General features: G+C 47.6%; 5 protein-coding genes across 5 annotated transcripts; 3 read left to right on the top strand and 2 right to left on the bottom strand.

Moving 5' to 3' along the window:
• Nucleotides 1-1,755: 1,755 nt before the first annotated feature.
• On the bottom strand, nt 1,756-2,753 carry UBI4 (ubiquitin; the record flags this gene model as incomplete). The annotated part of the gene is made up of 2 exons (XM_018880781.1): nt 1,756-1,776; nt 2,232-2,753. The coding sequence occupies 2 exons, from the start codon at nt 2,751-2,753 to the stop codon at nt 1,756-1,758; spliced, it is 543 nt and encodes a 180-aa protein (XP_018733437.1).
• Nucleotides 2,754-4,606: 1,853 nt separating this feature from the next.
• Nucleotides 4,607-7,066, bottom strand: AWJ20_3753 (uncharacterized protein; the record flags this gene model as incomplete). The annotated part of the gene is made up of 1 exon (XM_018880780.1): nt 4,607-7,066. The coding sequence occupies one exon, from the start codon at nt 7,064-7,066 to the stop codon at nt 4,607-4,609; it is 2,460 nt and encodes an 819-aa protein (XP_018733436.1).
• A 1,238-nt stretch (nt 7,067-8,304) lies between these two features.
• Nucleotides 8,305-9,276, top strand: ERV29 (Erv29p; the record flags this gene model as incomplete). Its single annotated transcript, XM_018880779.1, has 1 exon — nt 8,305-9,276. The coding sequence occupies one exon, from the start codon at nt 8,305-8,307 to the stop codon at nt 9,274-9,276; it is 972 nt and encodes a 323-aa protein (XP_018733435.1).
• Nucleotides 9,277-11,296: 2,020 nt separating this feature from the next.
• PRE5 (proteasome core particle subunit alpha 6) lies at nt 11,297-11,932 on the top strand (the record flags this gene model as incomplete). The annotated part of the gene is made up of 1 exon (XM_018880778.1): nt 11,297-11,932. One exon carries the CDS (start codon nt 11,297-11,299, stop codon nt 11,930-11,932), a length of 636 nt encoding a protein of 211 aa, XP_018733434.1.
• Nucleotides 11,933-12,479: 547 nt separating this feature from the next.
• On the top strand, nt 12,480-13,439 carry AWJ20_3750 (uncharacterized protein; the record flags this gene model as incomplete). The annotated part of the gene is made up of 1 exon (XM_018880777.1): nt 12,480-13,439. One exon carries the CDS (start codon nt 12,480-12,482, stop codon nt 13,437-13,439), a length of 960 nt encoding a protein of 319 aa, XP_018733433.1.
• Nucleotides 13,440-15,645: the final 2,206 nt, after the last annotated feature.

Here is a 15,645-nt window from a genome sequence, read left to right as displayed (position 1 = left end):
AGTAATAGTAGAAGAAATAGTGGAAATAGTAGAAGTAGTAGTAATCGTAGAACGAGTCTGATTCAAATTCAAGTCAATTGACTGTTTAGACTATTGATTGAATAGAGAAGTGATTGTTTGATGATGAGAGAGAAAAAAAAAGAACTCGAACTACGGATCACAGTTGTCTATTTATAATTTCGACACAAGTTCAAAACCATCGGTCTCCGTGACATCTCCATCGCAAAGAAAATGTAATCGCCACCGCAGTGGTTATTTGTTGCGCGATTATGACTCGGCCTCGATCAATTTCGTTGCTTCATGACTCGACAGTGCGACCTGCATATGTAATAGCAGGGGCTCCATGCGTGAATCGCATGTATTGAAATGTTCGGATGACACAGCTGCACGCACCGCGAAAAAAATCATGTAAAAACCGTGCTCCATCTGCAGCCCAAAAAAACGCACCAAAAATACGCACTCAAAAATAAGCACTCAAAATCATAAGCTGCTAAAAAAATAGGTGGCGAAAAATTGCCCACTAAAAAAAATTCCGACGCAAAACCGAGTAACATCACAGCCATCGTCGATCTGCAACATCGGCCCACCATCGCTCTCCGAACGAGTCGCCACAACCTTTGCGGTGAACGATCCAGTCGGCCTCCGGCTACCGCCACACTCCTCGACACGCGGTCCTGGATACACGAGCCACGGCATATGTGCCTCCGGCGGCTGGGGCGCTGCCCCAGACCCCGTAGTGCTCGCTTCGCGAGCTTCACGACTCGGTTTCCGGTGTCAGACACACGTGAAGGGGGGTGAGACCTGCCTCCGGCGGCTGGGGCGCTGCCCCAGACCCCGTTGTGCTCGCTTCGCGAGCTTGGAAGGGGTCCGTCATCGCGACTGCATTCAGGGGAGCTCTATATCTGGTTCATGAACGCTGTAATTGCACTTCGTTCCTGACGAGACAAACGCAGATTATTCTGTCAAATGGCAGTGGCCATGTTCTGGCAGCTTCAGTCTCTGCTACCTTGAAAATCCACTTGCATGTGTCCCTATCCCCACGTGGTGAAGCTCATGAAGCGAGTTTAGTGGGATTGGACTCAGGTGGGGCTGACTGTCTCGTTTGTGGGTGTTGTAATTGCAATTCGTTTGAGAGATAGGAGAATTCGGTTAAATTGGTCAATACCTTGAAATTCAGTTTATATAGCCCCATGTCGTGAAGCTTTGAGGCTCGCGAAGCGAGCACAACGGGGTCTGGGGCAGCGCCCCAGCCGCCGGAGGCAAGTGGTGATGGTGGTTGTGTGTTCGTGAAAATTCGTTTATATTCATAATAGTAAGTAATATAATAATAATAAAGAAAAGAACACTAGGCTCGAGAGAGGCGAAGGGGGTTCCAGCACTTAGTTACCGCCACGAAGACGGAGGACCAAGTGGAGGGTCGACTCCTTCTGGATGTTGTAGTCGGAGAGAGTACGACCGTCTTCGAGCTGCTTACCGGCAAAGATGAGTCTTTGTTGGTCTGGGGGAATGCCCTCCTTGTCTTGGATCTTGGTCTTGACATTATCAATGGTGTCCGAAGACTCGACCTCGAGCGTGATAGTCTTACCAGTGAGGGTCTTGACGAAGATTTGCATACCACCACGAAGACGGAGGACCAAGTGGAGAGTAGATTCCTTTTGGATGTTATAGTCGGAGAGAGTACGGCCGTCTTCCAATTGCTTACCAGCGAAAATCAAACGCTGTTGGTCTGGAGGAATACCTTCCTTGTCTTGAATCTTAGTCTTGACGTTGTCGATAGTATCAGAGGACTCGACTTCGAGAGTAATAGTCTTACCAGTCAAAGTCTTGACGAAGATTTGCATACCACCACGGAGACGGAGGACTAAGTGGAGAGTGGATTCCTTTTGAATGTTGTAGTCGGAGAGAGTACGGCCATCCTCGAGTTGCTTACCAGCGAAAATCAAACGCTGTTGGTCTGGAGGAATACCCTCCTTGTCTTGAATCTTGGTCTTGACGTTATCAATAGTATCAGAGGATTCAACTTCGAGAGTAATAGTCTTACCAGTCAAAGTCTTGACGAAGATTTGCATACCACCACGGAGACGGAGAACTAAGTGAAGAGTAGATTCCTTTTGAATGTTGTAGTCGGAAAGAGTACGACCATCCTCGAGTTGCTTACCAGCAAAGATAAGTCTTTGTTGGTCTGGAGGAATACCCTCCTTGTCTTGGATCTTAGTCTTAACATTATCAATAGTATCAGAGGACTCGACTTCGAGGGTGATGGTCTTTCCAGTCAAGGTCTTGACAAAGATTTGCATACCACCACGAAGACGAAGAACCAAGTGGAGAGTGGATTCCTTTTGAATGTTGTAATCAGACAAGGTTCTGCCATCTTCTAATTGCTTACCAGCAAAAATAAGTCTTTGTTGGTCTGGAGGAATACCTTCCTTGTCTTGAATTTTGGTCTTAACATTATCAATAGTATCAGAGGACTCAACTTCAAGAGTAATGGTCTTACCAGTGAGGGTCTTTACGAAGATTTGCATACCACCACGAAGACGAAGAACCAAGTGAAGAGTAGATTCCTTTTGAATATTGTAATCAGACAAGGTTCTGCCATCTTCTAATTGCTTACCAGCAAAAATAAGTCTTTGTTGGTCTGGAGGAATACCTTCCTTGTCTTGAATCTTGGTCTTGACATTGTCGATAGTATCAGAGGACTCAACCTCAAGAGTGATGGTCTTACCAGTGAGGGTCTTTACGAAGATTTGCATTGTGAAGTTGTTATCTGCTTAATGTGTTGTTGTATTATCGAAATATAATACAGCTAAGAAGCTATGTTTTTTTCTTTGTAATGTAGAAAAAAAGTAGATAGTAAGAAAAAGAGAAAGTCTAGGGTCTTCTGCAACGAGGCGTCTATTTATAATAATTATAGCCTGGTGGCTTTGTCACGCTAGCGTTTAAGCTGCCGGATTCTCCCACCTCAAACGCAACAGCAACGCTGAGGGGAGGGGGGGGCTGCTGCTGAATAACACCGCATAAACGCACAGTTTCCTGCCACCAGTCGGCCACCACCGGCCCACACTGCATAATCTCACTAGCACCATAGCCCACTGGCATGCAGCCATTGCGTGGGATGCACCCTCACGTACCTTATCGAACATTCCTAACCCTTCGATTGGTTATCGGAAAAGGAAGGGGCTGGCCGGCTAAATAGCGAGAGTCGAATAGAATGGAAAGGTGAAGAGGGGTCAAGAGGGGTGAAGAGGGGTGGAACGAGCGGTGGAACCAACGGTGAAACGAGGGGCTGGAGAATGGAGCAGTAAAAAATGAGGTGAGAGGGGTCAAGGAGAGACGAAACATGAGAAGAGGGGCCCAGAGACTGGAGCTAGGAGAAGAGGGGCTCATTCGGGGTCTCATCATTCAGGGGTGATAAGGTCGGTAAAAAGGAGGAACCGCCAAACAACTGCCAGACTAAAAGAAAAGACAAAAGAAAAGTCGAAGAAAAGAAATGGGAGGTGCAAAAAGAAACGAATAGAACAAATATTATTTACGATCATTATTATTATTATTATCAATCCCGAAACAAACTATACATACATACCAGTTACAAGGTACCAAATACACCGTTCGGGCTAGCTGCTGAGCCCACCTTGCTGCAGGTGAAAACGAGGCAGCCCAGGGTCCTCCGGCCCGGACGAGGTGGGCGAGTGGACATGCCTCCGGCGGCTGGGGCTCCGCCCCAGACCCTGGCTGCTCCTCTCGCTTCGCTCGAGTCGTTGCGTCGGCGGTCCCAGCCAACTCTTGCGAAGCAAGAGCAACCAGGGTCTGGGGCGGAGCCCCAGCCGCCGGAGGCAGACCCCGTTTTAAACCGGTGAACCAGCTAGCATGCTTGATACGATACGCAGATGCAAGTGTACGTACGAGCACGCGTTTAATGCACTCACGTTACGCACTTCTCTCGTTCGCAACTTTAAAATAAATTATCAGGCACTCGGACGGTTGGTGGCTTTTGATTGAAACCGCAAATAAGCACTACAAACATTTGACTCGATCGTCTCGTATCAATCTCAATTTTCATTTCATGGACAAATAATTTTGTCTCGGCAATCGGATAACCGGCCCACGCGCAGGGAGGGGTAGAATGAGGGGTAATAACAAAAAAATATTCACAATCGGCACGCACAACCGATAAATACGTGGGGGGCTAGTGGCAGGCATGTGCTAAAAATACCGGAAATGAGCTAGCGCCAACGTATGTAAACTAGGTTTCACCACCCAAAAAAAAAAAACCTTGCTCTGACATGTAACGGTTTTCTCGCATAAATTGCCTAGTAAAATGTGGACAATAGTCGCCCGACGCATGGAACAAAACAGTTGTCTTTACTATTTATGCATGGAAAAATATTTTCAGTTAAAAATAAATAAACAAATAAATAAGCAGCTGTTAAACTTGCTGCATCGCATCTTCACCGGTTTACGGGTCCTCCCGATACCACGTTTTTTGCCACTCCCTGAGCTAGCCGACAATCCCCGTCACTATATCACCCACTGACAGCACTGTCTCTGGAGACCCTGGCTCGAGAGACATGTGCTGGCCAAAATAGATTTTTCCCTGTATCGTTAGTTAGCAATGCCTCTTTCTTCCTTTTTTTCTGCTGTAACTTACATTCTCTTTTCTGGTGCGATGAAGTGCCTTGAACGGCGCCTGGTTACGCTGGCCCGTGCTCGCATCCACACATACCATATTACACCGCTGACATTTCCCGAGCAGCTGTCCTGTTAGTATCGGGCGGGTGGTGGTTGCCTCCGGCGGCTGGGGCTCCGCCCCAGACCCCGTGGCTCCTCTCGCTTCGCTCGAGTCGGGCGTCGGGATGCCTGATTTTATACATACTTTGAAGTTGACCGTATCGGTTTGGATGGCAGTCCATTCGTCCTCTGAATAAGGAGTTGGTCCGGAGATGGTGATGTTGGCCCGGAAGATTTGCCGGTCGACAGGCTGGTGCCGAGACCTCTGGTCGTCGTCGCTTGAGCTCGAATTGAGTGTGTTGGACGAGAGTTTATTCACACTGGATTGTGAGATGAGCAAAATTGGGGAGGAATTGACCATGGTACCTGGTTGTTCTCTCGTAATCTCAGTATTGGTTGCGGGTTGAGGGTCATTGTGAATGCGTGCTAATGTACAGTCGATGCCAAGAGCCGAGGTGAAGAACTTGACAACCGTCGCATCTGTGTAGATTTGAGCAAATATATTGTTTCCACAAACTTTCAATGTAGTTTCTGAGTTAGAGTTGGAAGGTAGCAGTCTTAGAGGCACGCTTATTTCATTGTCGTTATACCTGATAAGCAGCCTATCTCCATCAATTTTCGGGAGGATATGAACCATCTTGGGGTACTTTTTCAATGATAACACTGAATAACTAGACATATTAACAAGACAGAATTCCCGATCCCATTTTAAACCGTTCGCACCTACAACCCAGGGTGTTGAGATGTTGTAAGCAGCACAAGACTTTATCGGATAAATTGATAGTGCTGTTATTCGAGCTGTAGTTGTCAATGATTTAGCACTGGTCAGCGGTGCCTTTGCAAGCTCTTGGTTAAATGGCTTTAAATAAAAGTCAGTCAAGCAATTGATTAGAGCGTCTACATCGCCAATACTAGAGCATGCCCCAAGACTGACCCTCACAGCGCCCGTTGGCTTACCATTCATGATATCGTTTGTATCACCACACACATGGCCGCTTGAGTAGTTGGAAATAATCTCGCTATCGCTGATATTCATCCAGGTAGATGCACTGCCACTGTTACACAAAGTTCCTGTTCTCAAATTAATATTCTGTGAACTGGCGATAGTTTCGAGATCAGAGTATCCTATCCATTCACCAGAAGGGAACTTCAGATTGAATGCTACGATGGGCCCTTGATGCTCGCCAATCTTGTACTCCTCAGTGTTTGGTCCATAAATGTGAACCAGCGGTTGTCCATTACTATATTTCAGTCGTTCAAGTTGTCTGTGAAGGTAACCAGCCAATGAACTCGTATGTAGAGATATATTGTCGAAACTTCCATAGATACGTTTGTACTCATCAATTGCAATGGACAGACCAATAATAGAATGAAAAGGCAAAGTGCCATCTTCCAGAGCCTGACTTCCAGTCAAAGACTTTCTAGCTACAAAATCAGTCTCACTGGCAAGACTGTCTAAAGTACCACCTCCAAAATACTTGCGATTGGCGAAAAACTGAGGTAGCACTTCGTTCTTCACAATCAATGCACCTAGATCAGGAAATCCAAAAATCTTGTAACAAGAAATAATAACGAAATCTGGGTTTAGTTTTAATAGATCAATTGGTTTTGAGGAAGAAATAGCAGCTGCATCGAGCAGTGTGTAAAGTCGATGATCACTGGAGCTGTTATTACGGTTTATGAATCTGACTCTATTGAGCCATTCTTCACAGGGATACCTCTTTCCAGAAAAATTGGACTGTGCTGGCCATGACAAAAGTTCACTATTACCAGATGTTGATTTGTGACCATTTCCATTGAAATCATCAACTTCAAGATCAGAGTTTGAGTGAGTGCTATTTTCCTTCTCCAGCTGTCGCTCTAACGAAAGGAGATACTGCTCGATATCACCAGTAACTTCAAATGAGCTAGCTAGATTTCTTAACCCAACAAGAGATGTATGTGAATCCTTAAGATAAGTGTATTTTGAGTTTGGCAAAGTCGACAATCCCTCGCCAATTAGCTTGACAGCAGCTGTGCTATTGGCAGTGAACACCACAGAATACTGTCTCACATCAGCACCAAACAACCCCAGAAACTGGCCACGAGCTCGTTCGATCCATCTTTCAGTATTTTGCGAGCTTGGAGATTTCGAATGTGGATTTCCATAAATATTTTTGACAAGGGTAGCACTGAATTTGTCGACAATGGAAGTTGGATAAAGCGTGGTCCCCGCATGATCCAAATAAACAGTACTGTCATTACCATTTTTATCTAACTGGCCATAGTACAGTTTTCTGATCTCGTCTATCTTCCCATCATAGCCATAGCCATCGAGAACTTCAGCAGCTTCTGGCATTATCATGATACAAGAGTGCCTTTTCAGCTGTCTCTATATCGAGATCAAGATCAGAAATAGGACTTTAGAGCTTATATATGCCAAGCAGCTTATCAGAATGGCGATCCCCCTGAACCGCGGCAGACCACCGGATTACCCCACCAAATCAGTCAAGTGAGCTGATGCCCAGGGTCCATTTGCTCTTAAATTATTTAACTGAGAATTTGGGTGGTATTTTCCAGTTGTGAATAATCCTTTTAAAGAATCCAAAGCATTACCTAACAACTGGATCTTTTGCTTGTAATTTTAAAGAATATACGAGGTTATTGAGCCATGCATTGACCAGAATGAGACAGACGACTGACAAATTGCTCTTCTTTTCTTCTTAATTTTTCATTTGAATCCATCTCTTGAGCCAGAATCCATTCTCCTTTTCCTGTTGATACAATTGCGGCAAAATTTGACTTTCAATAGGTTCAATTGTGACCGATAATGGATATACGGAAGTAAAATGTCATGTAGATTCATGCTCATGGTTCACTTCGAATTGTCACAAACCCACTCTTCTGCTCCCAAAATTCGATTAAACTTAATTTGTACCAGTACTATTTTACACCGGGACTTCCCACGCCCGACTCGAGCGAAGCGAGAGGAGCCACGGGGTCTGGGGCAGAGCCCCAGCCGCCGGAGGCACGGCCCCCCACTGCATCCCTGCAGCACCCCTGCGTGCGGCATATGCAAGTGCATGGACGGCAGACAAATTAATGCCGAGGCAACCCTAACCGGGGATGTTAGGAAGCGTGATAGTACATTCCAGATTTACGTGTTAAGATTGACTGTCAACATCAGGTACGGATCGAGGAAGTGCAGTGAGTTTTGTGGTCAATTTTTTCAGTAGTTGACAATTGATTTGCTTTTGTTTTTGGACATCTGAAATTTCGACTCTTTTTTTTGTGGTTTTCTTGCCGGTTCATCTGTGTACAGGTGGTATATTCATAAGCAGCGACTGGGATAGCAGGTTCGCAGCAGGACCTCGACCTCATTAGGACAATTGACAGTGACGTTGATAATTAATTTTTTTTTCACAATTGGATTTTCTTTGTTCAATTGAACCTGATTCTCGGTTAGTTTTGACAGATTCAATTCAATTGTTGATATTTTTTTAGTGAACTTGTGACTCCGAGCTCCCGAGAACACGACTGTCACTAGCGATACATCGACTCTTGCGACAACATCAACTTTATAATCTTCATACAACCATGTCAAACCGATATCAAATGCCTCTGGATGGAGGCGACGTTAAGACCCGAAGACAAGCCAGTGGCGGAATTTCGGGCTATGACTCGGCACCTATGGGAGGAGCCAATTTTTCGTCTTATCCTGGAGCCGCGGCCAGTTCGCCGTCGTTCGCCCGTCGGGCACACGAGGTTTCGGAAAAAATCGATAATTTCCTGGGTACTGTTGGAACACCTGTTAAACCGTATCTTCCAGGAATCGGCCGGTTCCTGATTATTGCCACGTTTGTGGAGGATGCATTCAGAATCGTCACGCAATGGTCAGACCAGGTGGGGTATATTTGGAACGTCCGTGGCTTGCCACATATCATAGCAGTTCTTTTCCTTTCTATTAATGTTGTGGCAATGTTGATTGGCTCGTTTTCGGTGGTGTTTAAAAAGAGACTTGAAATCGGCGTGGGTGCTCTGTTATTTGTGGTGGTGTCACAGGCTCTTGTGTATGGCCTGATTTTCAAGTTCTCGTTCTTTTTCCGCAATGTTTCGCTTGTCGGAGGACTGTTGATTGTTCTGTCTGATGCATTTGTCCGTGACAGGAGATCTCTCTCTCTACCTGGTTTACCAGTGCTCGAGGATAAAGACCGTAGCAAGTATTTACAATTGGCCGGCCGTATCCTGCTCATCTTCCTTTTCATTGCATATATGGTGACCAGAAACTGGACTGTTATCGGCGGATTCTTCAATGTCATTGGTTTGGTTGCCTGTATTATGGTAGTCGTGGGTTTCAAGGCCAGACTATCTGCTTCGCTGCTGGTGGTTCTTTTGTCGGTTCAAAACTTGCTCACAAACCCCTACTGGCGCTATGCTTCACGTAACCCTGCCCGTGACCTGCTCCGCTACGAATACTTCCAAACTCTCAGCATCGTCGGTGGTCTCATCCTGCTCGTGTCGTCTGGCGCTGGCAGAATCAGCATCGACGAGAAGAAAAAGATCTACTAATCGAATTCAATCTGTGTATAGCTTGTTAATTGAGGGTCCCTGAGTGCCTCCGGCGGCTGGGGCTCTGCCCCAGACCCCGTGGCTCCTCTCGCTTCGCTCGAGTCGTTTCGTCGACGGGCCCTCGAGATTTGGTGACTGGGGGAGGACGGTCTGGACGTACGGCTTATCCTGCTTTTTATGCGATATATTCGTATACTTGACATTCTCTCTGAAGATACACTACTCTATACAGTCAGGGTGAGAGTTGCAATAAACGGCTGTTTTTGATCATTCATGTTGTATGCAGTTTCCAGTGGCACGAAATGTCGATTTGAATACTAAGCATTTACACCAACACCCTCATTGTCTGGAACAAGAATACCGTCACTGTAAAACAAGTTTTATTGCTTCTTTCTCTATAGATCAATCACTCCTGTATAACTTCAGTTTAGTACACATCAGAGGAAGAGTTCACCCAGAAAATGGTAGGTATTTTTCACGAATCGCTCGCTCTCGAGTGTTGAAGAGGCAAATGTTCTTTCGAGATGCCTGGTGAATCAATTGCTGTCAATTGTACATACAATTGCAAGTTATCAAATCACAATTGGTCTAAAAGCTAGGGAGTTATACATCGAAGACATTTTCAGCAAGAAAGCCACCGAATTCGTGTATTGTGACATGGTTTCTAGTGTTATCGCCACTGTATTAAGAGATGGTCTCGACACAGATCCAGAGACGACAAGAGTTCTTAATTATGGCAATCCGGCCAGTCAGGAGATGTATGCCTGTTCTCATTGAACTTAGAAAAGCGCTTTTTTGGGATGTTGTACAGAATTGGCATCGCCATTGCTACTATGCTTCATCTTCAGTTCTTATCTAGTGTCCTCGTGATACAACAGTGTGATCCCCGACAATGGTATTTCTATTGACGATTACAACTATTATATTGCGATAACTAATTTCTTGATGCTTTATGGATGTTCTGTTTGTGATATGATTATAATCACCACGCCTTTTGATATTGGATACTAACAGATACAGTTCCGTAATTCATATGACAACGACTCGGTGACATACTCGCCAACCGGTCGTCTTTTCCAAGTGGAATATGCTCTTGAAGCTATTAAACAAGGTTCGGCTGCTGTTGGTCTTGTTTCCAAAACACACGCTGTATTGGTTGCATTGAAGGTAGGTTTATATTCTAATTTTCCCCTGGCGGCTCAGGTTGATATTCAATTGAATCATCTGTTTAGGTAGCTACGAGGCATTGGTTTTATTTAAAAGACCGGAAGTGGGGTCCATACAATCTGAAAATTGGCTAGGAGCGAATGATTTCGTGTTGCTAGTGCTGGACTATTTTTCACGGGTGAGATAAACAGACTGCCAACTGACTTGAACAGGATTATTGTCACTTTAGAAACCAGAGGGCCAGTTATCTGGAACTGTGGGTTATTTGTCATTAGTGAGATAATCGTTTCTTGTCTTTTGTTTGAGCGGATTTGTCACTTGTCATTATCAGAAAGCTTCTAGACTTGAGGACTATTTGTCACTTGACAGATAACCAGGCGGCCAACTAGCTTGAGCTGGATTATTTATCACTTGTGAGATATTCTGGCGGCTTCTTGACTTGAATCCACTGGGTTTCTTGCAGAATGTACCAGATTATTTATTGCTTGTGAGATAACCACATGTCTCAAACAGCTGGATTATTTATCACTTGAGAGATGATATGATAGCTTCTTGACTTGAAGCCAATTAGTTTCTCACTGATTTTACGGGCTTGTCACTTGTGAGATAACCCACATCTTCTTGTCTTGAACTGGATATGTCACTTGGGATATTACCAGACAACTACAACTACCAAGGCCATGGTAGCTACCTCGTACCCACTTGAACATTAAACTAACAGATACAGCGAAATGCCGAAGACCTTGGCTCATATCAGAAGAAGCTCATCAGAATTGACAATCACCTGGGTGTGGCGTTGGCAGGTCTGGCTCCTGATGCCCGTATTTTGTCCAACTTCCTCCGATCTCAGTCCATGACTGCTAAACTTGTATACAACCGTCCACTGGCCGTATCAAGAGCTGTGTATGCCATTGCCGACAAGGCACAATCCAATACTCAACAATACGGTCGTAGACCCTATGGAGTTGGTCTGCTGATTGCCGGATTCGACGAGACCGGTCCTCATTTGTACGAGTTCCTGCCCAGTGGGTCAGTATTAGAGTATGTTGGAACAGCTATTGGAGCGCGATCGCAGGCTGCTCGAACCTACTTAGAACGCAACTACGAAAAGTTCGGCGACTCGTCATTAGAAGAACTTGTTGTACACGGACTCAATGCTCTAAGAGACACGCTTGCTCAAGATAAAGAACTCACATCTAAGAACACGTCGATTGCAGTCGTCGGTCTTGACACACCATTCAAACTCCTCGACGACGACGAGGTCGTGCCATGGCTCGAGAAACTCGACTCTGTCTCGCGATCCAGTCACCCCGTCCAAACCGAAGAGCAGCCTGCTACCGAAACTCAACCCGAGCCTGCTGCTGCTACCACTTCAACCGACGCACCTGCTGACGCTGATGCCCCTGCCGATGCTGCTGGTGCTGCTGGCTCGGATTCTGCTGCCGAACCTCGACCCGATGACGATTCTAACATGGACACTACCCAGTAATCCGGTCCTGGTAGCTATAAATAAACTTGCTAGAACACACAAACTCTGGGGGACAGGCATGCCTCCGGCGGCTGGGCTCCGCCCAGACCGGGTTGTGCTCGCTTCGCGAGCCACCGAGGGAGCCGTTAGTGGGGTGACGGACATGCCTCCGGCGGCTGGGCTCCGCCCAGACCTGGTTGTGCTCGCTTCGCGAGCGAAAGGGGTTGATTATTTACTCAGGGGTTAGTTTCAATTCCCCCTGAGCATGGGACCCTTTACCCGGACCACACCCCCACGCCCGACTCGAGCGAAGCGAGAGGAGCCACGGGGTCTGGGGCGGAGCCCCAGCCGCCGGAGGCAGGACCCTGAGCTGTAGTGATCAGCGGAGCGGCTGCCCCATGTGTGGGGTCGGTTCGCGGTCGGCTAAAGAGGGAGCCGATGCGGGTGAACTTGATCCCAGAGATTTCTTTTACAGCGGATTGTTTCTGTTGTTGAACCAGACAGACAGACAGACAGACAGACAGACAGACAGGAGATACTTTTGGTATTTTAGAAGAATAAGAAAGAAATGCCGACGGTGGTTCTTCCTAATCACACGCTGCTGAGCTTCTCGGACACGGGGCGACCGCACACCGGCCAGTATGAGACGGTGGTGCTGTGTCACGGAGTGGGATCCAACATTCGGGTGTTTGAATCGCTGAACGAAGTGGTTCGAAGTGGCCAGGTGAAAATCCGGTTATTAGCTTATAACCAGCGAGGATACAGCGGGTCGTCACCGCTGCCAAAAGGAAATCTTAAGAAAGAAGAGTATGCTTTAGAACATGCGACTGATCTGGTGGAGTTTCTCGAATATGCCAACGAGGATCTTAAGCTGCCGAAACCGCCTATCGTTGTTGGCTGGTCCAAAGGCACGAATCTTCTGATAGCAATTGCCTGTCAATCGTTTCTTCCTACAGAATTACGACAAAGAGGATTAAAATACTCGTCGGCGTTTGTACTTTATGAACCTCCCAGCAGCATATTTGCATTGAAACCCGACCCGGCTTTTACTAAAGCCATGACTCCCCCTGAAGGAATGTCCAAAGAAGAACAAGCCCGAACACTTCCTCAGCGATTTGAAAAGTCGTTTGGCGTTTATTACGAGTATCCGGACCCCAATTCTATTGAAGGAGCCAAACCTGCTACGAATGTCAGCGAGCCTGCTGCTGTTAGAGAACTGATTTTGTCGGCTAAAGAGCCTCATATGATCCCCCACGGGTTCACCTGGGCCATTGGCAGCGCCAAATACCAGCGCCAGGCCGTACAAGAAGCGCTGACTGCCAAACTGGACATTCCCGTGCTGGTGGTGTGGAACGGAATGACCGCTCCCTACTGTAAACAGGCGGCTCTCGAGGCCCATAAAATGGGCGGCCGAGTGGTCCAACTCTGGAACGGGGGAAACCACTACGCTTTTGTCGGCGAACCCCGTCGCTGGCTCACCTCAATTCTCACCGCCGTCCACGACTCCTCCTCCTCCTCTAAACTCTGAACACGAACGCTTCACTCTTCTCTAGTCTTTGGGGCTCCCTGACTGCCTCCGGCGGCTGGGGCGCTGCCCCAGACCCCGTTGTGCTCGCTTCGCGAGCTTCTGACCCCTGAACCCGGCCTGTGGGGGTATCAGACTGCCTCCGGCGGCTGGGGCGCTGCCCCAGACCCCGTTGTGCTCGCTTCGCGAGCTTCTGACGGGCCAAACCCCCTGAAAATCTCCAGTGGGGCTACTTCTCAAGGGGTACTTACACCATCGAACCCGACTGCGCTCACTTCACCAACCCCGAGCAGCTCCAAATCGCCTCAAAAACCCCATCACCCCCTCCCCCACGGTCCCAGCCGCTCGCGAAGCGAGCACAACCAGGTCTGGGCGGAGCCCAGCCGCCGGAGGCAGTCCGACACCCCCTGAATCCCCTCTGAAAACCCCAAGTCCCAGCCCCCGCCGCCGTAAGACACACCCCCGCCCGGACCCCGAGGAGATCCCGTGTGGGGAGTGGCTGCAGGGTCCATGGGTGCAGGAGGACGGAACGGGTACCTCGAACGGGTGAATGCAGACCCGAGGTCGCTCAGACAGGCATTTTCTGGGGTCAGCTGAGACGCCCAGTGCGATTAGCTTGGTTCCGGCAGGGATCGGCCCTGTCTTGAAACTTTAGCCGACCGACGATGTCCACGGCAACGGCAGTTGACGGGGTTCGTCTCGGGGATTGACATGGCTCTTTTTTGTGCCTTCTTACTGGAAAAACTTAGCGAGTGGTTGGCGCTATGGAGGAGGGGTGAAGGTGGAGGTGAGGGGTCAAAAAAACGAGAGAATTTGGGGGTGTGGAGCCCGGGTTAGAACCAGAGTAAAGGATGGGGTTGAAACGTTTACCCGGCCTGGGCACATGGTGCCGATGGCGATCCGATGACAACCCCAGCAAAACCAGCTACTGCACAGCACTGGGGTAACAGGGTTTGGGGGTTATGACCAGGTTAGGGTGCGGGCCGTAATTATACCAGCTTGTGAGGCATTTGCCGACGATTGCGATTGTGGGGAAATGCAGGGTAAAAACCCCCAAACGTGAGGACCGCCGCCGCTGTGTCCCGCTCGCTCGACAGCTGTCGCAGGTGGTGGTTTATATAGTAAATCCAGACCATTCCTCTTTCACATCAGTCGTCGTCGAAGGAAGGAACCAAAAAACAAAAACAGTGGGTGATAATATTATTAACCCAGTGACGAACGTGAACACGAAATAATCATTACAGCCAATAGAAATTAAAAAGAAATCGATACAGAACACAGAAGAAAACAAAGCGGGTTGAGGAGCTCGAAAATATATCAGACAAACGAGGTAGCTGCGATACTGGCAGAGTACCCTATGGATTTAAAAACACACCGTCCAACAACCACCCGACACCTGTCGATAAACGAAGAAATCATGACCGATGTCATGCCGCCAGCCAACTCGGCGTTAAAATCGTCGAAAAAAAGACCGTCCATTTGTAGCGTGTGTAACGCTCAGTTCAAGCGGTTCGAGCACTTGACCAGGCATGAGAGATCACGTAAGTGGGGCACAGGTGGGGTCGTATCTCCGAGATTCAGGGGGGAGGAGGCTTGCCTCCGGCGGCTGGGGCTCTGCCCCAGACCCCGTGGCTCCTGCTTCGCAGGAGTTGCGTGGGGTTCGGGTGTGGAGCTCGGACCGTAGGGAGCGAGTGAGCGAGCGAGCGGGTCATGAATCATGGGTCCGACTCTAGAGTGATGGTGAGGTACTAGTGGGAGTCATTTGAGTGTTGAAGTTTTGGCAGTTCGAGTCTTGTGAGTCGTGTGAGTCGTGTGAGAAGAATCGAGTTGATTTGAGTTGACGTTGGGTTCTTTTGAGTTGGCTTGAGTTGAGTTGAATTGAGTTGAGTTCAGTTGAGTTGACCTGTCGTAACTTGACTTGAATCGTCTCGACTTGACTTCAAACGAATCAACTCGAGCCTACTTGAAACGTGACTCAAGTCGATTTGACTTAATTCGAGTGGACTCGTCTCGACTCTTTCTCGATTTAACTCGACTGAAGTTGAATCGATTTTAGTTGACTCGATTCTAATAGACTCTTATCGACTTGACTTGAACTTGAGTTATCTCATCGATTCGACTTGGCTCTATTCAGCTCATTTCGACCTGGTTGGAGTCGACTCGACTTGACATGACTTGAATCGAGTGGAGTTGACTTGACTGGTCTTGA

The sequence above is a fragment of the Sugiyamaella lignohabitans genome, chromosome C (assembly GCF_001640025.1).
Source record: "Sugiyamaella lignohabitans strain CBS 10342 chromosome C, complete sequence".
NCBI lineage: Eukaryota > Fungi > Ascomycota > Dipodascomycetes > Dipodascales > Trichomonascaceae > Sugiyamaella > Sugiyamaella lignohabitans.
Note: the sequence above shows the minus strand (reverse complement) of the source record. Positions and strands in the feature narration are given on the sequence as shown.